Source organism: Dicentrarchus labrax, unplaced genomic scaffold (assembly GCF_905237075.1).
Source record: "Dicentrarchus labrax unplaced genomic scaffold, dlabrax2021, whole genome shotgun sequence".
Classification (NCBI taxonomy): domain Eukaryota; kingdom Metazoa; phylum Chordata; class Actinopteri; family Moronidae; genus Dicentrarchus; species Dicentrarchus labrax.
This window is the reverse complement of record NW_026136716.1, coordinates 5,265,274-5,288,450: the sequence shown is the minus strand read 5'-3', so window position 1 is coordinate 5,288,450 and position 23,177 is coordinate 5,265,274. Positions and strand designations below refer to the sequence as shown.

The 23,177-nt window shown below is 41.3% G+C and overlaps 1 protein-coding gene across 14 annotated transcripts in view; it reads right to left on the bottom strand.

The window, feature by feature from the left end:
- Nucleotides 1-357: 357 nt before the first annotated feature.
- Nucleotides 358-23,177, bottom strand: part of tns1a (tensin 1a) — a 93,568-nt gene continuing 70,748 nt past the window's right edge. For 5 of the 14 annotated variants that reach the window (XM_051427505.1, XM_051427501.1, XM_051427502.1 and 2 more), the window contains 18 exons: nucleotides 16,091-17,776; nucleotides 14,440-14,520; nucleotides 13,881-14,044; nucleotides 13,375-13,519; nucleotides 9,292-9,366; nucleotides 8,726-8,752; nucleotides 8,283-8,364; nucleotides 6,974-7,527; nucleotides 6,794-6,880; nucleotides 6,387-6,515; nucleotides 6,213-6,308; nucleotides 6,056-6,133; nucleotides 5,283-5,354; nucleotides 4,953-4,979; nucleotides 4,419-4,587; nucleotides 3,850-3,918; nucleotides 3,717-3,746; nucleotides 358-3,561 (listed from right to left, as the gene is read on the bottom strand). In XM_051427505.1, coding sequence (XP_051283465.1) covers nucleotides 3,432-3,561; nucleotides 3,717-3,746; nucleotides 3,850-3,918; nucleotides 4,419-4,587; nucleotides 4,953-4,979; nucleotides 5,283-5,354; nucleotides 6,056-6,133; nucleotides 6,213-6,308; nucleotides 6,387-6,515; nucleotides 6,794-6,880; nucleotides 6,974-7,527; nucleotides 8,283-8,364; nucleotides 8,726-8,752; nucleotides 9,292-9,366; nucleotides 13,375-13,519; nucleotides 13,881-14,044; nucleotides 14,440-14,520; nucleotides 16,091-17,776 — 3,701 coding nt within the window. In that variant the 3' untranslated portion in view covers nucleotides 358-3,431. The remainder of the gene's footprint in view (nucleotides 3,562-3,716; nucleotides 3,747-3,849; nucleotides 3,919-4,418; nucleotides 4,588-4,952; nucleotides 4,980-5,282; nucleotides 5,355-6,055; nucleotides 6,134-6,212; nucleotides 6,309-6,386; nucleotides 6,516-6,793; nucleotides 6,881-6,973; nucleotides 7,528-8,282; nucleotides 8,365-8,725; nucleotides 8,753-9,291; nucleotides 9,367-13,374; nucleotides 13,520-13,880; nucleotides 14,045-14,439; nucleotides 14,521-16,090; nucleotides 17,777-23,177) is intronic. The other 9 variants (XM_051427515.1, XM_051427506.1, XM_051427507.1 and 6 more) reach the window with 5 other exon arrangements.

The window sequence follows — 23,177 nt, the reverse complement described above, 5'->3', positions numbered from 1 at the left end:
ATTTAACTGTCACCAAAACCTTGCTTTTTGCCACATTTGATTCATATGAAGTACTTTCACTGACGTTGATCTTCGAACATGACAGGGACACACAGCACTTTGTGAGCCAGCTGCTCTTCAAGTGAACCTCATATTAAACGAGACGAGGCTAATTCAGGCCGGAGCTGCACACCTGACAGAGATACTGAATGATGAAGGCTTGGGGTTGATGTTTTGCTGCCTAAACCAATGTAAAACAAAGGTAGATGAAGGAAATGATCAAAAATAATTTAGTATACGGTCTAAAAATAAACTTTTGGCAATAAAATAATGACTTAAGCCATTTATCGAGTCACAAAAACCAAATGAACACCCGCATTGCTTTAATGTAACTGATTTGTATTGCTTTAATGTTTTTTTTTCTCCTTAGGAACAGGTAAGCCATGACAATATAATGTAAATGATAAGCGCAAACATAATCTGAGACCCTTTTGTACATCCATAGTAGCACATTCATACAACATGTCCCATCTGTACACAGGGTTTACAGAAATCACTTCTTTTTCACTGAAACAAGGTAACTCTTGACCCAAAGCCAAAAGGTACAACACAGTTTATTATTATTATTTTTTAATTCAGAGAACATTTATTTTTTTTGTTTTCTCCAAATGACTAAAAATGGCACAAAGCTTGTTAGTAGTCGATTTAAGTGCGCTGTACCTCTTTGCTTTCAATAAAGCGCCACCGTACATTCCTCCATTCGTTAACACTGACCATTAAAACTGGGATAATGTGATAATGCGACGATGAAACGAGATTTTTTAAAACATGTCGGGAAAAATAAAAGAATAAATAAGAATAAATAAATAACTGAATTTTCGGGAGGGCCAGAGAAGACACCTTTGGCAGTCTGACAAAGCTGCAGCTGTAGAGCTTTAGCATCACGGTGAGACACGTCTAACTTTATTTACCTCCATCACTGACACCCATATGGAATTTATGTCATTATTAAGTGCTTTGTTTACACACTTCCAGTTGGGGCAGGCCTGTTCTATCTTGAACAGGCGATGGAGGTGGACACATTTTTGGAGACAGCAGTCGAAACAAATATTTTTTAAAAAAGTCCATGCTTTCGTCATCTGCAGCTGAATGTCTTGCTGTGTAAATCCAAGGGGCCCTTGTGTTACTTATATGACCAATAACACACATTTCTGTGTCCTGGCTGGTTGCCCTTACTTAAATTTGCAGCAAAATGTGTGTAGTTTTAAGTGTGAAACACAAAAATGGAAACTGAGTAGCAGTTGAACATAAAAAGCGACATGCAGCCAGTCAGCATAGACGTGTAAAGTGTTTGAATCTTTGGCAAAATTATAATCGTAACTGTCATGGGTGCATACAGCTGTTTTCATATTGCATTTGAGGTTGGCTGCTGAGCTTTATCGTGCTTCCCTTTTTCTAAAAACGGCATGTCTTTATCTTAAGATCTACCGGCTACAACGCATTTGCTTCTATGAGTGTGTTTCAACAGCAGAAACGCACTCAAATGCTTTTGTCCATGCAATTCAGACTCTTGGCTTCTATCTCATTCATGCCCTACCTCGTTCTGAGAGAACGGAAAAATGAAAAACATGACAAGCCAAAAACAAACATATACATGTACAAAGTAATGTACACCATATATTCAAACACATTTCAAAATCGTCAGACTTTGAAATCATTAGCCAAAATAAGTATATATTTTTTTTTCTCAACCCCATTAGGTAATCTTCTTTATCTAGACTGTACAATATATGTATATATGAGTAATCATGAGGGACCAAAGCAACAAAAATAAATACTTTTTCGCTATGTCACCTTTCAAAGTAGTATATCTATGTACATTTATATCAATATCAATTTTCCTTAGCTTATTGTGAATGGTTGAGCGTGTGTTCAACAAGCAGGCATTTGCGCACAGTGTGGAAACTCCTTGTGTTTTTTGTTTTTTGTTTTCCTTTTGCCCTAAAAGGTATCTAAATGTAAATTTTGACGACACCGTGGAACGAAAAACAGACCGGACTGTCCTTGATACAGTGAAAGGTAACCCTGGCTCAAATGGACCAAAAATCATGAAAAAAAAATAAGTAAAAATATAGCATCTCACCATCATGTGACTACTTCAACAATGGGTTGTCTACTTCTTTTCAGGACTCTGAGAAGAGTACAAAAATGTTGTCTATTTCATGCAGTCTTTGACAAGTCATACAACCTCAGTGTACTTGTCTAAAGGTTTTTAAGTCGTTTTTAGCACAAAGCATAGAATGTTTTCAGTGATGTTGAATGTAGCTATGAGGGAGGATGCATTTTTGGACAACAACATGCATAAAGAACAGTGCATAGGTCCAGGTCATGGGGCCAGTCCCTGGTGATTTCCAGTGTGTTTCAGTGGCAGCGTCTATCAACAGATCCACTACTGCAAGCAGTTGATGATGGGCAAGTCAGGGGGCAGGGTCCAAGCCTGAATCAGTGGCGCCATCTTGTGGACAAACAGTCTTCCTCTCTCTGTCTGCCTTGCTATCAGGAGCTTGCTGATTTCAGGCAAAAGTAATCCGATAAGCGAGTTTTGAGAGAGAGATCAGGCTTGGACCGGAGGCCGAGGTGATGCAAGTGTTGCTGCACTGACACAAAGTGCGGTGACCTTAGCGTGGCGTGTTTTTTGAAGTCTGGTCTGCTATGCGCAGTTTAGATCAGTCGTTGTTTCACTGCAGAGCCCTTTCCAACACACAACAGACCCAGAAATGACCACTCTAAGGATTTCACAATGACTTTTGTGGAAGGTAGAAGAACCAAGCTTAAAGATCAAGCTAACATGCATAAGGTCTTCAGACACTGTTTTGCTAAAAGCCATCAAGGCCAACTTTTTTCCTGAAGACAAGTTCAAGAAGAAACCGTATTTCTTTTCTTTTTTTTTTTTTTGTTCAACACTTCATCTTTTGAAAAGAGGAAATAATAATGGCTTAATAGCTACATCGTTCTTGCACTTGTGTTGCAACTACCTTTGGCAAATCAATCAACGAAAAAGACAACAGAAAACCCTGAAACATACGAGTCCTTACGTGTTCCCCGACTGTACTTAGCATTGTTCCTTTAGTCTTTAGCTAGCATTTTCTTCTAGCACAGGTTACCCTGTGAGGACATTTTTCTCCCTTCAATGACCTCCATGTTTGTCACGTTCACAGCTCCACACCACACATCCACTAGCTCCACTCTGGATCCACACCAAATGCTTCACTCTTCCAAAAAAGACCAAAGTCAAGACAAACCAGCAAGGCAGAGAGAAAAAAAAGAGAGAAGGGAAACAGAAACAAACCAAGAGGAAACAGAACAAAGGACATCATCAAGTCCTGGCGAAAAAGACACCAATGACGAAGGAAGATTTCAAAATGGCCACTGCCATTTGGGCGTTGGGGGTTTCACCGCTTCATCATTTTGGAGACGAAGCTGGCGATGGCTGAGGCGGGCTGATCTGGATCCAGCTCAGCAAACAGGTGGCTGACATTGTCTGTTGTGCTTCCTTGTTTTCTTGCGACAAATCCAAAAAGCCTGGTGGGATTGAGACAAATGCCCTGCAGTTAGTGCACGTCTGTATTTAGTATTTTACTTCGAGCCAAACAATAACCTACAACCCAGATGTGTTTGTAGAACTGGATGGTGAATTAGTTTCTGTACCATTCCAGCTTTAAAGTAGTCAAACTTACTTCACTGAGCCACCTCCCTCTTTGCCCCATCTATGGAAAGAAAACACAAGAATTGTTTTTAATAACACAATCAAAAAGTAGTTTTTCCAATATTGGATATCAGGACAAGAAAACAGGTCTTGAAGTCTCTTACTTTCTGTCCTGGGGATCAGTGTCACAGTAGGTTACCGTGTTGATGGGATAGTGTCGCCTGAAGAAAAGTCTACAACAAAAGAAAAACACACCTAAGTTATCATAGGTAGGTAGTGAGTGTGTTAAGCAAAGTTTGTGTATTTATGTATGTGGGTTATTAGTGCAATTGTGAATCTATTAAAACCAGCATGTGTGTATTTGTATGTGATTTAAGCATCTTTCCAGTTCCTCTGATGGGAAAATCTGTTGCTTTTAGCCTTTAATGTCTGCCAGATTTTCTTCTTTTAAATGATCACTTTGGGTCACTAAAGTACAATATAAAAAAAAATCTTAAGCATAGTGGGTTTAATAATAAAGAGTCACATTGAAGTGGGTAAACAAGATTTACATGTGCAAATGTCAATAATAGATAAACTGTTCTGTGCAATCCTCTCCTTTGATTTTAGGTTTTTATCATCATGGTAATTACGGCACTAGGTTTTCAGGACACATTTTTTCCTCCAATCCTAAACTTTTCTATACATTTGCCACCCCAAGGGAAGGAGCTGCTTTTCCCATGCGCTGACTCACTTCCTCTGACTGTCGGTGAGGGTGATGCCTTGTGACGACACTTTGAAGTGGACAGTGGTCGCAGCAGGCAGAGGGTTGGTCGCTAACGTCTGAGTGATCGCCTTTGCAATGGCCTGAGGCCCCGTGAGAGACTCCATGTCCACAGAGTTGATGTACAGAACATTGCACGCTAGAAGTAAACAAAGAAAAGTTACAGATAAATAAAAGCAGACACAGGAGGAAATTCACGTGCATGCAGTTTAGGTGATGGAAGCTGCAGTGAAAAGCTTCCGTGAAGGATTTTGTGTAGTTACGTTTCTCATGCAATGCACAGTTTGTAGCAAATTTAGGAATCCTGCAACAGTCCACTGGCTGCGACTCTCAGATGCATGCATTTGAGCCTTTTTTTATTCCAGAGGTTTCATTTAAAGTTGCTCTCAGATGCAGATAAAACTGTAACTCTCTGAAGGTATTGTTTCTGTGAGAGCAGGCATCACCGCATTCACATTCAGTCAAAGTGCATGATGGAGCAGAGCTGTGCAAACCAGTATTTACCATGGGCGTCCTCAGGAACCTTCTGAACTGTAAGGTAAGGGTGACAATGTGTGCAAATTAACTGACTGATGGATTGAAACCACAGAACCGATTTTCACAAATAGTTTATTGCTCTTTTTTTGGTTTGGAAATTCAATTTAATACTGTAAACTGTTAGTACATGGAACTTCATCTAATGGGAGAGAGTACTGCAGTGGTAATCCTTTAAAAGTAAATTCATAGATGCTTTCCGATCTGATGATGGAAGCTGAACTGACAAAGGGACACTGTGGGACTCCAAACTATCTCTCAAATTGCAGTGAAGATTCATTTGAAGTTCTTCCTGCTTACCTGCTCCCTGTTTCAGAAGCTCAACAACCGGATCAGTAGGTGTGGCAAGTTCCAGCGCCTCTTCGTTCGGGTCTGTGAACGTCAGAATAGAATAAATAATAAAAGTAAATGTCAATTAACAAAATTAACATTAAGTACTGAATAGAAAGATATTTTAAAAAACTGTGTTTTGCATCACCTATTTTATCTTTTAGATGCGTTTTTATTGTATATTGTGATCAGATGGCAACACATGGGCCGTGGGAACCAAGGTCATTTGGCAAACCTGGGATGTTTAGTGATGAACTTTCTCTGTCTAATTAAGAGACCCCTTAGAGGCCCCCATCTCCACAAGCATTATCTTATTTGGCTGCATCCTTGAGAGCAAAGCCTAAATAGTTTATTTTTATCAAAAAACACCCTGTATCCAAGGACAAGAGAGGCAGGTGTATTTATTCCTTGTGTAATGGCGCCATCAAGTGGGTAAAGGCTATATTACAGAAGTAAATTTGGGGATTTAAACATTTATGCCTGCATAAATGTCTGGATCCATAATTCACACTCTTTGTATTTCAGATTTGTATGTACTTCTAGGAAGATTAATTAATTACTATCTAAGAATGTATGTATGTATGTATTTCTTTACTACAAAAACACACAAAAAAATACTTAATAGTTAAAAACAAGCAAATACTAATACACCACAAATAAATGCTTGTATTATTTTGAATTCCACTGTATGATAGGCTTCACTTTTAAACGAAAAGTAGAAAATAAATGAGGGTAAAGCTGACCTTTGGCGGGGATCATCAGCTTACAGGGCAGAGCCAGTGGAGTCATGGAGTGTTGGTAAACCAGAGCAGAAAGACAACCTACAAACACAAGGTAATCTCTCTGTTAGACCGGAACACCTTCGACACATCCACAAGACAAACAGAGCTGTAAACTTACCAAAGTAGGGTTCATTGGGACAACCCTTCAGACGAACGCCTTTGGCGCTCGTCTCAATCAGGAAGTGTCTCACCAGCTCATTAGTCATGTCACCAACTGAAAATAAAAGTTCAGATAAATGAAATGATCTTTCAAATAAAACATTATTATTATTTCAAAAATGTGTTTCCTTACCTTTTTTGTTCTGTTGGATGGTTGGTGGGGGGCAGGCCACCTTCATGGCCAGGCCGTAGGCTCCGCGGAAGGAATGGCTGTCCCTTATAATGAACGCCCCGGGCTCCCTGTCTTTCAGCAGATTGATGGCTGAAAGAAGGACAGAGGAGGAGACAGAGGAGAAGAACGGGAAACAGGAAGGTGAGGAGATTGGAAAGGATGAGGCAGGAAGGGAAACGACCACAGGACAACAAGATGAGGGTCATTGATTAAATAAAAAGGACGAGAGGACAAAAAGGGGATAAACAGAAGGGCGAAGACGATGAAAGGACAATACACAATCAAGCGGAGAACGGCTGTCATTGTTATTTTACTCTCTTTCACTTTGCAATCAATAAATTCATGGCGGACGGTTGTTTAACGCTCACCTTGCTCTCTGGAGATGTCTGGCTTGTACCAGTACTTGGAGGTGTCCTGGACAAACTTAACATTCATCTTAATGTCTGGATAACCATCTGTTTGGACCACAGAGACAAGGAAAAGGATTACTTCAGAGGACACTAACCTTCTGTGAGCTGAAAATATTACCTCATCTTCCTGCGCCTCACCATATATGGACTTTGAAACATCTGGGAGCGTGTGTGCACCAGACAGGTTTGGCGTGCTGCCACCGCTGGCCGGTGCTGGCGTCAGGTTCTTGTTGTCTGTCCTCTCTGCATCTCCGCTGGACATGTGCCTCTTCTCCGGCAGCTGTGGGGAGACAGGGAAAGCAGGCGTGGTGGGCGGTTGGGCGCTCCCCTGACGACAAGCAGCCCCCAGCTCATCAGGTGTGCTGTGGCCGCTCGCTGCTGTGCGGCGCCCCATCAGAGGGCTGGGAGGCACACCAGCGGCTGCTGCTTTACGGCCAATCAGAGGGCTGGAGGGGATGCAACCAACTGGAGGTGGGTGTCTGGCCAGGGAGGGGCTGGCTTGACCCAGGCGTCTCTGGAGGGCGGGGCTCGGCGGTGTGTTGGTGGCCACTGTGCGGTGGAGGGTGTTGGGGCTGCCGGGGACGGTGTGGACACCCATGATGTTGACCTGGGAGCCCTCAGGGGAGGCGGGTCTGTGAGGGTAGGAGGGGGCGGAGCTGTGCGGGGCAACGTCTGAAGAACCAATCCTCCTTCTACAGACATAAAAAGCAAAAATCAACTTTAGAAAATATATTTTGTTGTATTCTCTATCTGTTCATGATAGTAAGTATGCAAAATACTAAGAACATGTTTGTTATGTTGACTTGATATTGATTTTTAAATACTGAGTAGAAGAAACTGTTCACAATTTGCTTATCTATTCTTATCTTCTCCTCCTGTGTGGATGAAGAGACATTTAAGGAAATTAGTGTAATTTATAATCAGAATATTTTGTGTATTTCGTCTTTTTGTCTCTTTTTCCTTTAGTGTAAGCAGGGTTTTTTGGAAATGAAGAAACATTTGATGTGACGGTATGAAACTATGAATCTGTACAGCATACCCTCAATTGTTAATATTAAAGATGTATGAGGGATCTTTAACGTCGTATTTAGGCTAAAATCCAGTTCCAAAATGCATTTATTCTAACTTCTGCAGGGGTCAAATAGGAAAGCTCATTTTAAAACAGTAATTCCACAAATTTGTGAAATATATGTGTGTTTTGTATAACTGACAGCAAAGTAACTAATAATTAACGGCAATAAATTATATCATATATAAAATGAATCAATAAGCTTCTATTCGAAGTTAAAGTTATTCCCCAGTCAAACCTTGTCATTAACCTGTCTGACTTCATTGGGGTCAAGGGTCAACACCTTGACTTTCATGTATTTCCAACAGCATTACAACCAATCAATAAAATAGGAGACTGTATGGGACAGCTGGGATTTTGCTCATTAGGACTACTCACCCATCAGTGCTGTGGACGGGACTGCTGGAGGAGAGAGGAGCGTTGAACGGTTGTGCTCTGGAGTCCCCAAAATTGTAATTATCTGAGGAACACAAAGCATCAAAACACACACAAACACACACACACACACACACACACACACACGCACACACGCACATAGTCAGTCTCAACTCACACAACATTTTATGTCCAGAGTCAAATGGGATGCAGATATCAGGCGTCGGACCCAAACAGCAACGTTGAAAACAGAAAATTATTCAAGTCATTCTTAATACAACAAACATTTTGTTCAAAGCTGGGATGCAGAACTGAAAAAGAAACCACTTGGTTGCAGTGAAACATAGAAATGTTAAAAAATACAAAACAAAACTAGAGGTCAGGAGACTGTGCTGGTGTCAGGTGCAGACTTCGCTGACAGTGTGTTGCCACGGAAATGTCCTTACCTTGCTCTCCGTCATTAGAGTCAGAGTCTGACAGCAGGAAAAGAGATAGAGAGCGAGAGGAGAGGAAGATGTGTGGAAGAGGAGGAGACAAGGAGGACAAACTTGAGTGCAAAGCAAGAACTGGAGGGTGTGCGTTAGCTATAAGTGAAAGCATTTCAAGGAGTGATTACAGTTTTGAGCAGCAGAGGGCAGCAGACACTAACAATCCCAATGCTGGAGCCAGTTTCTGCTCACTCAGCTACATTGCTACAGTATGACATAATGCAGAGATGCTGCACAAAGTTAAAGCTTCTGTATATTTACTGTTATACCCCTTGATCTTCTTACGTAACTCTTAAAATAATCAAATTCTACTGTGTGGAATGATCAAATATTCTGTATGTTTTTAGCCACTATCTTAGGCAACTTTGGGATCAATCCTTGGGATAAAATCAAGAGGAAGCAAGAACAAATTGAAACTATGTGCACTATATATATGAGAGTGTCTTTAAGATGTTATGGATAATAACCCAAGTTTAAAATGTGCAGGACACTGAGTGAATTATATTTGATGTGCGTAAACTGACCTGATCCACCCTGTTGATGAGGCTTCAGTCCGAGTGCTGACAGAGGAGTCTTGGCCAGACCTGGAGGAGAGCGAGCTACAGGGGGAAAAAGACGTACAGAGAAAGAGGGATGTAAAGGAATGTTACAACAAAACAACAATGATGACAGCGAGATGAGAGCTGCACATACAGGCCATGCCAGGATGTAAAACAACCAGTGTAAGGCATGACAAAGGAGCAATTCTTTGACATGAAAATGCATTAGATGGTGGATTTACATGTCTGATGTGCACCTGGTTGCACGCCATGTAAGATTAATAAGTTATTTTTAAGAGGTCAACTTAAGTTTTTGTAGCATTGACTTGATTACAATAAATAAAAATAGTAAGTTCCATGGTCAGAAGGCCCAGAGAAATAGTATTCAGTGTTCCTCTAGCCTTGCAAAAACATAAGACCTAAGGAATAAAGCTAGATTTTTATTATTTTTTAATATCTGCTGTGTTTCCACATGCCAGATCAGGTATAAACATGACCGCAAAATCGAAAAATATGCTTGATATATGCTTGAGAAAAATACAGGTAAAATAAATACTAAATAAAGTACACACTGTTTTGTACTCTCAATAAGTGATTCAATGTGTAAAGGTCAGGTTCCAGTATTCCCTATAAATCCAAAATCATTTATTTCTTTCAAATACATTTTTTTGCCACTTTCAAAAGGAATTTGCTTGAAAAATGTCACTTTAATTTGACCCCAAACTAGTCATGACGCTGAAAACGAGCCAATGAGCATTCACCCACAACACAACTATGCAGTCATGAAAATGTTGGAAGTTATGGCATGCTGCGACCAAAGCAATGACTGGGTCCAGGTTAGATTGTGGCTAGATTGAAGATGGGATCATATTAATGTCGACATGCGAGATGGAAGAGACACGTGGAAGTGATCCAAAAAGTGAGGAGTTATTTCCAATATGAGATGCCGTCTGAAATGCCAGTGATGAATCTAAACACACTGATGCATTTCTCTCAGTTATTGCTACCAAAGTAACAATGTACAGTGACACTATGAGTAAACCAGCTAATTAGCTGCATAATAAAATCTGGAAATTGGTTGATTTAATTCCAGGTAATGGACATCTAGTCTCATTTTGGAAATGAACACTTCAGTTTTATTAATCCTCCATTTACAAAAGAATCCATGACTGGGATTCAGGCCCAGTGCTCACTTAAGGTGGCATGGAGAGGGGGTGACGGGGTGGGTAAATATGAAGGTTTTTGCAGGGCAGATTCTTACTGCAACAGCTGTGTGTTCAGGACTGACTGCAGGGGAGGGGGGCAGGGCAGGGCTGCTTTACAAAATAATCCTCACAGTTAAATAAGTATTTGATTAGGCGTGTGTCTGCGTGTGTGGCTTTTCCTTTCACTCTTTCTTAATTTCAAAATGTCAAACATAGAGAAAAGATGTAAAGGAAACAGAGAAAACCTCAAGTGCAATGAGAATCCAGCAGACCTGATATCATGCAACACCGGTCAGAAATGCTAAAACGTTACATTTATTTTGCTGAAACAAGGAGTTGTGTATCTTATGCTGAAGATTGGCTGGTTGCAAATAAGCCATCATCAATGTATTCCAGTGATGAAAGAAAAAAATGATGAAAAATGCTACATTATAATTGCTAATAATTCACAGATGCCTTATGTTGTACAGCCATTGCGCGTGCATGACAATCAATCTATCCATCCATAAGTCCATATTTCTATATATTTGACTGTAAAGTACAAAGTTTAAAAAACAAAAGATAAAGATCAGGAGAAGAATTAGAGGAAGAGAAATAAAAATAAGGAGAGGAGAGATGTTATTATATGTAATCATATTACTCTTCTGCTTCATTTTACAACAGTGATTCCAGTCAATTACATTATATATAAATGTGTTTATGGCCTCCACACATACACATAATGGCCTTGTTGGCCTTGCAAACAATCTTCTTTACACTTTTCTTTTCTCAATTGGCATCATGAGCCCTTGTGCTTAAGAACCATGATTTGCACAAACCTGCTCGCACCTGCTTGTTTGATGTCAAGCCGTGCAATGCTTTGCCTGTTTTCCCTGAAGCAAATTCAAATGTTTGTGCAATGTTATTGGGACATGGCCTTTATCGCTGTATGTTTACAACATTTTTTGAAGACTAGGACCAAAAGGGAGGGGATATGTGTGTGGTTATTAATCTTTTATGAATTAAGTGCTCCGCTTGTCGGTTCTGTTCACAAGTCAAAAGTTTGCGAACGAAGATGATAAAAATTGGATGTTTGTAGTGGAGATAAGAATGAGATGTGTTTTAAATCTTTTTTCATTGATAAGTGAAATTAAAATGGTACCAGTGTTGTTCCAGGGCTTTCCAACTCCAATGACTCTGGTGGAGTCAAACAAACAATGCCAATGGTCAGAAATAAAAAGAATGATGCATTTTTGTTTTTTAGTGGAATAGGACAGTTGTCTTACTGGCTGTTTGGTGTTTGTGTTTCTAAATAATGTCATTTTACTATTGCATTTACTATTTGCTCTCCCTGAGGTTTCTTCCTTTTTTTATTGTATGGTGTATAGATTTGATTTGTCATTCTGGGTTTTATAAATTGAACTGACGTCACTTGACCTGACTCGGGAAGATTTAGCATCTTACACTCATGGACTTGCTGGTGCTATCTTAAGAAGTGTATTTAGCAGCGTATTTATGTTTCTGGGTTGCTTTTTGTCTACCTTCCCAAAGACAACACATGGTAATGAGCTGTTAGCAAACCCTAGAAAACACTGCGGCTCAGTGAAGGAAGTGGCTCACTCTATGCAAAACACACTCTGCAGCACAATCAAAACCTCTTCACACCCTCAATATGCTGCAAGACGCTCATCGTTCTTTGACAGAAGACAGTGATGGATCAAACCTTCACCTGCGTCCTGCTCCTGCTGAGCTTGTCTGCAAGCTTTGGCAAGTACGTCTTCATCAATGAGAATGAGTACTGGCACGATGCTCAGAAATACTGCCGGCTGCATCACACAGACCTGGCTCCTGTCAGTAATAAACACGACATGGATCTACTTCAACAGATTGTCGGCGACGTCGAAAGATATTGGATAGGACTGGAAAGGAATGTCACAGACAGAAACAAATGGACCTGGTCAGGCGGCGGGCGGGTGTCCACATTTTTCTGGCAAGATGATGAGCCCGGTAACCTAGACGAAGTATATGGCTTTGTTGTAGGCAAGAAATGGCACGATGCAAGACCAGACAGTAAAATGCCCTTTGTTTGCTACAGTGTGGTCGTGGTGAGGGAGGAAAAGACTTGGGAGGACGCTTTGGAGTACTGCAGGGAGCATCACCACGACCTGATCAGTGTGGCGTCAGAGACAGAGATGTTGCTGATCCAGAAAGAGATAGCAAAATTCAAAACCACGGACCACGTCTGGGTCAGGTTGCGTTTCTTCTCTGGATACTGGCTTTGGGTGGACAAGCAACCGTCGAATTACGAGGCCTGGGGTCAAGGGGGCAAGCCTGTGTGTCCTGAAGTCAAGCTGCGGTGTGCGGCGGTTGGGGGGACAGGGCTGGTCCACACTGATAATGCAGGGGTGAATACTGCAGTAGATAATGTGCTGAATGATTTGGGAGGAAGTGGTTGGGCTGCAAGTGTAAAAGAACGAGTATGGGAGGCTCATGACTGTGAGGACAAACTTCATTTTATTTGCTCCCGAGAGTTTACCTTGTGAAATGTATTTTAGGTACTGTTGGTTAATTAGTACTTTACGGTTTATTAGTTTGTTTGTTTAAGTTAAACTTTTTTTTCGTAAAACTGTTTGCTTAGTTTTTAGTGGGTTGTCACTTTTATTAGTTTTTTTTTATGTATGTTGTTTCTGTTGTACAACTTAACTAGAATTAAATCAAACATAAATTAAATCAATAAAGTAAAAAATGTTTGCGTTGTTCTCAATATTAATTCTTTCCGGGCTTTTCATGCCCATCTTTTCATTACTTAAATATTTTTTTCTCAGTTAGAAAAAGACAAAAGAGACTGAAGAGCACCTCTGCTCTGCAGGCAGCGTGAACCTACACATGTTGAAGTAAGGAGTCTGTGGCGACACAGGGAAGCTGGGGGTCTGGGGGGAATTCTCACCACCGCCTCCAAAGGTAGGACTGTTGGTAAAACTGTCTGACTCGTCGTCCTCGAATGCCTCCCGGTAGCTGTGCATGGGACCCTGGAAGAGATGGAGAGGGGGCAGGTATACCAAAAATCTATTTAAATATCAAAACAAACCAAAGAAACGATCCACTAGTTTAACTGAAGAATAAGTGGACCTTGTGATAAGAATTTCTTTGTCAAATAAAACTGATTAATGAACTGAAAAAAAAGGCTGTAGGAGCAGCATTGATGTAAAAATTTTTCCAAATCACAACGTGGGGCTGTTAAAAGGGACAATCCTGCCTACCCTGCTCACTAAATGAGACACCAGTGATTTGCAATACTTGTCCCCTGATATATGTTGCAGGGGGTTGCATGTTATCTGTTGGTAGAGCATGGCTCAATCTAGTTTCACACCATTAAAACTCAATGCTAACCTCTCTGGGCCTTCCTCCCGGGTTGAGGGCCAGATTGTGGGCGAAATCTGGTGAATCCACCGTCGGCGTGTTATCATGGCTCCTCTGGTACTGTCCCTCACTGGTGGTGCGACGCCGACCCGTCTCCTGTGTCACTTCTGGGGTCATTCCTCTGGAGCGAACCCCTGAAACACCCCAAGATATTCAAGTAATCAAGCAATCAAGCTTGGAAGTAAAGAAAAGAAAACATTCATATAGAACATCAGCTTCTTTATGATATTTTCCATGTAATTAAGTATAGGTTTATTGTCCACTTCTGTAAGGAAACCAAGACATAACCTTAACCTGTCCTTATCAAGAGAGCCATACAGGGAAAGAGAGAAAGACGTTTGTAAAGGAGTGAAGCGAAGGGAATAAAAGAGCAGTGGAAAAGGAGAAATAGAATCTCATGAAGAAAGTAATCATGAGAGATATAAAAAAAAAAAGAAAAATGGTTGGGAAGCAGAAAAAGCTTCTACAAATGCAAAAAAAAATTAAAAGAATAAGAAAAATAAATTAAAGCGAGGGAAAGTGAACAAACCAGAGAAGGAATAGGAGCGATGGCGGTCAGATTGTTGCGGTGACATGCTTTCACTGATGCCCCGAATACGAGCGTTGTACTCTGTTCCCGGGGAGGGAGGTCAGGGTTGTGGGTGGAAGTCAGGAGGTGGAGGAGAAAGGTGGAGGAGGAAGGTGAGAGAGGTGCAGAGGAGGAAGCAATGGTGGGAAGGGATGTCCATACAGCAGGGAGATGGATTGAACAGAAAAGGAGAAGAAAAATCAGAACAGAAATGGATCTAATGAAAATGAAAGGAAAATGAAAATTTGTCAAATGAGATGAATCTGACTCATAGTTCAGTAAAGTTATATAGCTGCAAGGTGAAGTTATTTTAATACTATAGGGTTGAGGATTATATCATGTATAAAAATGGTTAAAAATGGGAGGAATTTACAACTTTTTTCCACTGGGAGGCGCCTGGGAGCTGCCACATGGTCTTACATAAAGGTAAATATGAATGCAGACAATGCATGGAAGCTGGAGCCTCCGAACGTTTGGCTATTCTTACTCTCATCTCATCTCCACTCTCACCAGCTCTGCTTTATTTCAGCTGCAGAGCTAATTTTATGACTACAGGTCATTCCTTTGGTACGGCACCCCCATGATGAATCTGTAACAGAAACTGCTGGAAGCTGCACTGCGGGCTGCTTGGCGCTAAAGACTAAAGATGCTTCCAGCTAAAGTTGAAACTTTACTAAATAATGTTTGAATGCAGTCCACTGTCCAATCCTGTAAGCCTTGTCTGTACTGTGGATGCACACACACTGATCTAGAAATTTAAGGACCATACAAGAGACTATAACAAACTATTTACAAAACAAAAAACTTCATGTTACAGCTTAATACTTTCAGTTAGATTCTTGATTGTTTTTAATTCCCTTCCAGGAAGTCATTGTTTTCTATTCATTTTATAATAGCAGGGAAATGAAGCTGACCTGAGACCTGTTTTGGATATGAAATCAACATAAATTAACTTCATGACTGTGTTTGTAGTTGGAGACGTTGTTACGTGACAAAGCAGATTTGTTTGAACTTTCCCATGGACTTTCCCATGGAAAAATAACATTAGTGAAATATAAAAAATAACAGTAGATGTAAAAGCAAGTCGCTACATTTTGATTTTAATTCTGTTTCTGAAATAAATAAAAATCAGTGGGAAAAAAAGAAAAATCTAAAACAATATATTATGCTTTTGGAGAACTGTCTGCAGTGCTATAAAAATAGATGTATATATTATAAAATATGTTAATAAACTATAGTGTTTGTTTAATATGTATGTGTGGTGACCCATGTCTGTTATAAACTCTGAATGCACATCTTCCTTATATCTCCTGTTATAAAAATAAATTAATATTAAATGACACATCGGATGTAAGCTGCATTAATGAAGTTTTCTTTCTAATTCAGTAAATACCTAAACTGTACACCATCTCAGACATATTAAGCTGCAAACCTTTACTGAAACAATAAAATTTGATTTGATTTGTTGAAATGTGGTGCATTACAAACAAAGCCTAAAATATAACAAAAACACTGAAAACTGATTCACTCAGTATTTCAGTCACTCCCTCCTTTCCCTGTCATTCATTCAGTCATTCGTCCACCCACTTCAGACAATAACGCCAAGCCTTACCGGCAATGCGTTGAGCCACCAGGCCCTCCAAGTTTAGTGTCTCCTCCTCTGCATCTTGTTCTCGGGGCAAGGATGAAGAAGATGTATCCTTGGGCTGGGGGGTGAGTGCGGGGAGAGGAGAAGAAGAGGCACTGTAGCCTGGATAAGGAGACGAACCCTGCAGGTCAGGCGAGTGGGAAACCCCGCCACCTGGGTACGAGTTCACAGGCTTCCCTGGAACCTGCTGATTGAAATTAGAGGAGGGATCGGTGGGATAGTGGTAGGTTGCTTGGCGTGTGTGGAGGTAGGGCTCTGGGGTGTGTGTTGGGGTGGTGTTTTGGTGTTGGTAGCTGGCATTGGATCTCTGGGGAGAGTACACTGGGGAGTCCATAACTGGGCTCTGGTTGGGCAATGTTGAGACTCTCCCAGCTGACCGCATGGGCTGATGAAAGGAGTTGTTGACAGACCCAGAGCTGCTGTAGCCGTGGATGGCAGAGTCTGCTTGGTATGAGGGTCTTGCAAGGGTCTGGGAGAAGGGAGCCTGGGATGAATTAAGGTTGTTCTCTCCAGGAGGTGCACTGTGGGATTTTGACATGTGGGAGTTTATTGGGTCCAGGTCAAGCATGAGCATGTTGAGTGCCTCAATGGACTGCTCAATATCCCGCTGTGAGGCTGAGGTGGGGAAGTGGGGCAAGCTATGGGTGGACTGAAGAGGGGGGCCAAATGGATCATCTGGGAGGCTGTACTGGTGCCAGGCACTGAGACCTCTTTGAACTGCCTCCCGGCTACTGGTGCTCCTCTCTGGGGCCCTGGGCATTAGTTTAGGGTTGGTCTCGGGGCTGCTGGCTGGCGGATTCCCAAAGGACGGTGAACAGTACATTCCTCCCCCGTTCTGGTAGTTGTTGAATCCCCCCTGTGGCGATGCAGAGTCCACCGACCTCTCTTGCATCGCCGTGGGAGTTCGTACTCCATGCACGGGCATCTCACTCAACTTTTCCCCAAGAACACCACTCTCGAGGTAGGGTCCGTCGTTCTGCCTGCTTACTGGTGTCTGTGATTGATAGTAGAGGTCAGCCGGTGTTGCCTGACCCTCTAGGGATGAGAGTGTCCCCAAGCTGTCCACACTGTTGCCTTCTTGGCTATTGGGCAGCTCGTCGTCGAGAATATCGGTCTCACGCTCGTCTGTTGAGGGAGCGCCAACTAGTCTTGCGTGGCCCCCGTTGACGTGCACCTGCGCTGGGACCAGGTGTCGGACACCTCCTCCTGGACTGGTAGACGTAGACAAGTAAGCTTGTCGTTGAAGATTTGGTGCCTCAAGGCCACTCAGAAGCTGGTCGAGCTCTCTTTTCTCCTGTGGGCTGAGCGGTGGGTGGGTCGCTGTTGGGTTGTTGTTGTTCACTGCGCTATGCACGGATTGGCTGTGCTCATCAGTACGATCAGTCTTGATGGATGCGGTAGAGTTGCCAGAATCACTGCTCACGGAGAGAGTGTGGTCGACGGCAGGGAGGGAGGCGTGGCCTGTCACTGGCAGGGTCTGCTCAGTGGTTTGGAGGGGATGGTTGGGGTGTTGTAACGGGTTCTCTGCATTGGTCAAGGGGTTTTCGTGGGCTGGGAGGCCGTTGATGGTGACAACTCCCTCCAGGGAGTCTTTCTTGCGGACCCGGGCATATAGGCTTCCATCAAGTGGACCTTGGGTGTGACCAACATCTGAAAGAGATGCAAAGAAACATATACAGAAACTATTAAAGAAGTTCTATGTTATAGAAACCATATATAGAATCGAAACATATAGGCGACACATTTTACTTTTTTGTACTGTAGATGATTTAGATGCGTATGCTTAAAGTGACTTGTCTTGTCTTCACGCACCTTCATTAGGTTTTATTTGCTTTAATCATCAAGTCACATTTGCACGGGACAGGATCACTCACAAGCACAATGACCCCCTTCTGCACCCATATTTTTACCCTGAGGTTCAGCATGTAGCCCAGCCACCAGCAACACAGCCTTTCCAGCTCTATTAATAGCCCATTTGCAAGACTAAAGCCCTTGTCACGTTCCGTCAGGGCAGGCCCACATGGTCTGACGTGAACCAGGGTGGGTCCTGTCCAACAGATTGAAACAACTGGTCTATGAGCCAAAGAGAGGTGTGCCAGTGCCAGTTTGACAGCCCAGAGCTGGACTGGGAGAGGACGAGCTATCTTCCTCAAGTTGATTTCTGGCTGCTGAATCATGCTGGCGAAGTCAGACTGATTGCCTACAAATTACACAATCAACATTTCCACTAAATGATTTCACAGGAGTGTGAAACATATATGCATATAACATATTTATGGCATAGGCATATTTTTATGATCTTACTTTGTTACCAATGGGGCAGGGCAATGTTTCATCTCAACTGAAAGACTGAACCAATTCTTCTGGCATGGCTATGCCTCAAATAAAAACAGTCGCAAAACAGTCTGTAAACTTCCATAATAACACTGGATGCCATGCAGTCTCTCAAAAGCCTCATTTTGAAGTCCAAAGGGAAAGGGAAAGACAGCAATTAAAAACATTAAGCATGGGGGAAAAAAATCACCATCTGTTTAGAGCATCATAAGTGCGTAGAAATTAATTTTACATTCCTCAGACACTCATAGGCCAACTCATGACATGTCCTTTTTGGAATTCATGGTGAAAAAATACCTTAAAAAAGTTTTTTTTAAAAACTTAAAATGTTCAAAACAGGAAACAAAGCACAACTCATTTGTGGCACATGGACACATAAACAGAGGTCAGATATAGTAGTGTAATTCTCACAGTGGGAGATAAAATGTGTATTTCAATTACAGGCCAGGGCACTATTTCAAACTGTAAAACACTATACTTGCTTCCATGAAAAGCAACAATCACACGTGCACTAGCTCATTCTGTGGTAACACTTATGCTTACAAGAGGAAAATAATACACCAATACTGGCTTCCCGTATTCAGTATACATTTGCAAAGTGATATAAGACATATACATGACCGTGGCTGGCTCATATGCGGGATGTTCCAAATTGAGCAACCCCTGGAGACAGATGGTGGATCACTCGGGCCGCAGCTATTTCAAAACCCATGTCAACAACAACTCACAGGCACAGTAGCAACAAGAACGAGAAGGCAGATGAGGAAGTTGTAAACACAGTTTGTTCCTGTGGTTGTTTTTAATGATCACAAGGGGATTAACATTATGAGAATAAATTACAAGGTTTAGGGTTACATTTTGTTCTAAGTTTGATTTAAGTTGTTTGTAATTTAGACTAGTCCAACATTTTGAGACAAAAGTATATTTAATGTTATTTTGAAGACAAAATCAATAGCAATCAAATAATCAAAGTTGACAACCCATGTTCCAAATCCTGGATATCTGATTATTATATTTGTATATGACTGCAAGTTAGAGTTAGAGATGCTTCTATGCTATTCTTATTCCTAAAATGCTTCAAATCATAATTACATCTCACATCATGGTATCACACTCCTTACCTGTACTGTAGAACCCTCTGAATTTTTACTTCATCTTCCCCAAAACACTCAAGAAAGGGTAAAATATTTCCTCTTCTTTAGCCAATTAGATTGAGATCAAATGGCAGCATGTTGTCCACATTTTAGCCTATACATCAAGTCCTTCAGTAGCCTCTCAGTGACTAAACTCTGCCTCTGTGCTACTTCTCTCACTCTCCCTGTCCTCTCTGATTCATGTCCTCTCATCACCCAACATGTGCTGTGCCGGAGGGGGGCGGGGCCTGGCCACTGAAGCTGCCGAAAGGGGTGAGCTGGCACTCTGGGACGATCTCTGACTGTTCCCGGCAGCGGGGGAGGGACTCCACCACTGCCACCATCATCTCCCAGCTGCATGTAAAGCGATGTCGTTTCAAATAAACTACAACTCCCACGCCATCTGTCTGCCCAGGACTGCAGCACCCATGCCTGGTGATGTCATCAGAGGGGATACCCTCACTCAGGGTCACCCTCCTTCCCCTTCCCCTTAGTATCTGCAAGTCTAACAAAGCAAGATTTAACCTTTTTGCAGAAAAAACTTTCACTGCATGGCATAAATCTTTCATAGATGTTTTTTTTTTTACTCTTTACGGCCTCAGCTTTACGTAATCTACAATTTTTAAAAACTTTGTACATTGTCCACCAGCTGAGCTCCATCTCTCTTTGACCCTAACCTATAACAGAATAGGCAATGCCCTTGTTCTAGTCCATAAAAGATGATCTATTAGTGCTTTATGGCAAAAACGACTCAAGTTTGCCAGGGTGACGCTTTTTCCAGCTGCTGGTTAACCCCATCCCGGGCTTACATCAGTGGACCAGACACTGTTATTTGACATGTCATGGCTCATAGAGAAAAGAAAGGAACAGACAAACTAAAAATGCACAAAGCAACGTTTTTTGGGGTAAGAGAACCAAGATGTTGCTGCTATATTGTGATTATAATTGCATTACCAGGAAACATTTTGATTTATTTTTGATTTGGTGTCTCTATTTGGTGCCTGTTACTGGGGATGCTGCCTAAAAAGTTTCCACTGAATCACTAACCTAACAGAAACCACAAATACCAACTTAGACTGATTTTGATCCAAATCATCTAAATCCAATAAAAAGGTCTGCATATTTTTGAAAAAAACATTATATTTTTTAGAATAAAGTGATTTGCAAATTCGCCAAAACTCTAAAATCTATCTGTTTAACCAATCAGTTACAAGCAAGTTTTTTTTTTCCATCAAAATGTCTCCAAAATGTTTAATTTCTCACTCCCAATATATGAAATTGCTGATATTTTTCAAGGCTTTCGTAATTGTATGCCAAAAGGATCCAATGAAGACAGAAACGTTACAGGAGTGACTCTCACCTCCTTAAACACCTTCCTTGCTATTTTTACTCGCTCACCAACGGGAGGGAAGAGGACTGCGAGTATCATAAAATCATCCTGCATAGCAAAGAACGGAAGTGCCAAACAACGTTGGGCATGACAGGTATTTACGAAACAATTCTGGCAAGGTCACAACCTTTACATTTGCCCCAGACTCGTGACACAAGAAAGCACCCTTCAACTCAGAAGACCAAGGGAAGAGCAGCTTAGCTGTAAAGATTTGATCTACAGGGTTTTTTAAAAATTTATCTAAATGAATGTGTGAAATTTCACAGCATTTGACACCAAACTAGGGTTGGTGCCACCCCATGTCTACATTTGCCCCTGCAACTTTTGATCACATCACATGACCTTCCTAAGATAGGAAAGTGGCTAGAAAAAAAGGAAATTTTAACATTTACATTTACATGACAACTAGGCAAACTCCATCTGCTGAGGGAGATTGTGTGATACGATCAAAAGCTCCATAACAGCTACTGAGTGGATCTAAATTTAGGTTACATTACTGTTGCATGCTGATGCAGTTGTGAGAGTTGGTTGCCAAAAACCACCCATGAGACACCTGCATAGCAACATCGATGTGCTGCAAAATGAATTTGGTTATTTCTTGTACTATACAAGTTGCTGTTGTCAAGTTCTGGATCTTCTTTGAACACATACAATCATCATCAAAACTGTAATAGTATAAGGCCATTATGGTATAATGGTATAATGGTGTAATTACTGCCGGGAAGGAGGAAATTGGTCCAAGAAGTTATGGCTTTCAGAAAAATTTAAGTGTGCAGAATTAGTATTTTATAACCTAAAACATGCAAAATTACAGTTATTGGTCCTTTTGGCACACTGGTATCTTACTCCAGGAGCTGAAGCATTTACAGCACTGTCTAAAACCCAATGCATCTCAAAGTGGACAGTTGACAGTAAGATTACTTTATGTTGACAAGGTTTATATATGTGTGAAGAATAAGATAAGACACTTCCTACATTTGACTTTTCATTGAAATATGAAGTCAGAGATCCAGATATGATCCAAGTCTGACGACATACCAAAACTATGTAATGACTGCACCAGCTACTGCCCAGTCAAATCCAGTGACCATGATTCTGAATGGGACAAACAAGCAGCTCTCCTATAAGTAGAACAAATAGCTTTCTTCTGGTGTCAATAAATAGCAGCAGCAGACCTCAAATTAGATCAGTTGAGTCACCAAGGCTTGACTAACACAAATAGCTAACAACTTGTTTCCTATGTTGAGGCAAACAAGTGTAACATGCCATTCTCCCTGCTTCAAAGGACAAAGCCAAATTTTCCACGACTGATATACATAGTTACTTAGTAAAATCGAAATCAAGTTCAAGAAAAAACAACATAAAAAAAAACAACATATTTATTTTAGCATCTGATCGGTCCCTTTCATCAATTTAGCACTAATATTCCCTCCCTCTGTCGCTCGCTGTCACACACACACAAACACACCTGTCTCTATATTCTCTCGTGTGACAGGTGCTTTCCTATCTTGTGAAAGTGCCAGAGGCATTGCTCATAGAGCTGCACACACAAAAACGCACAGACATACACAGCACCTGCCTCTTGGCTGTATCCTCTTAAGTGTTCGCTTCAGTGTTTCATTGCCACATCGCAGCCTTGGAGACCATTAAAAAGCCATTTAAACACCTGTGGCCAATGGTTTATTATAAATAGACAATGTGCTACAACCACTGTTATTGCTGCAAATGCACCAGCTGGGATGGGGATTATATACATAGTTACAGAAGTACATTTGAGATTAACAGACACAGGGTGATTGAGGTGGAACATTTGTCAACACACCTATAAAGCAGTGAGAACATGCTGGACACTGTAGCTGAATGTGTTTCATGCACACATACTTAATAGATTCCCCCCTGGGTTCTTGGGCTATAAAACTGTGTTAGTTCAGTCAGAATTATGAACTAACACTCATGTGAGGAAGAAGAGCTTTTTTACAATCAACAGAATCATTTAATTGTACAAATTTTGTGATTTATTTTACCTACTGTAACTCTGGTGATCATATTTGCCTCCTTCATACATCACATTCAGTTCAGGTTTTATTATCTAAAACTGATGTTTCTTAATTAGAAACTACACTCACCAAAAATACTCAGATTCCTAAGGAAAAGAGGTTCCTAAGGGCTTGCTTTATTTTCTCTTTTTTTCCTA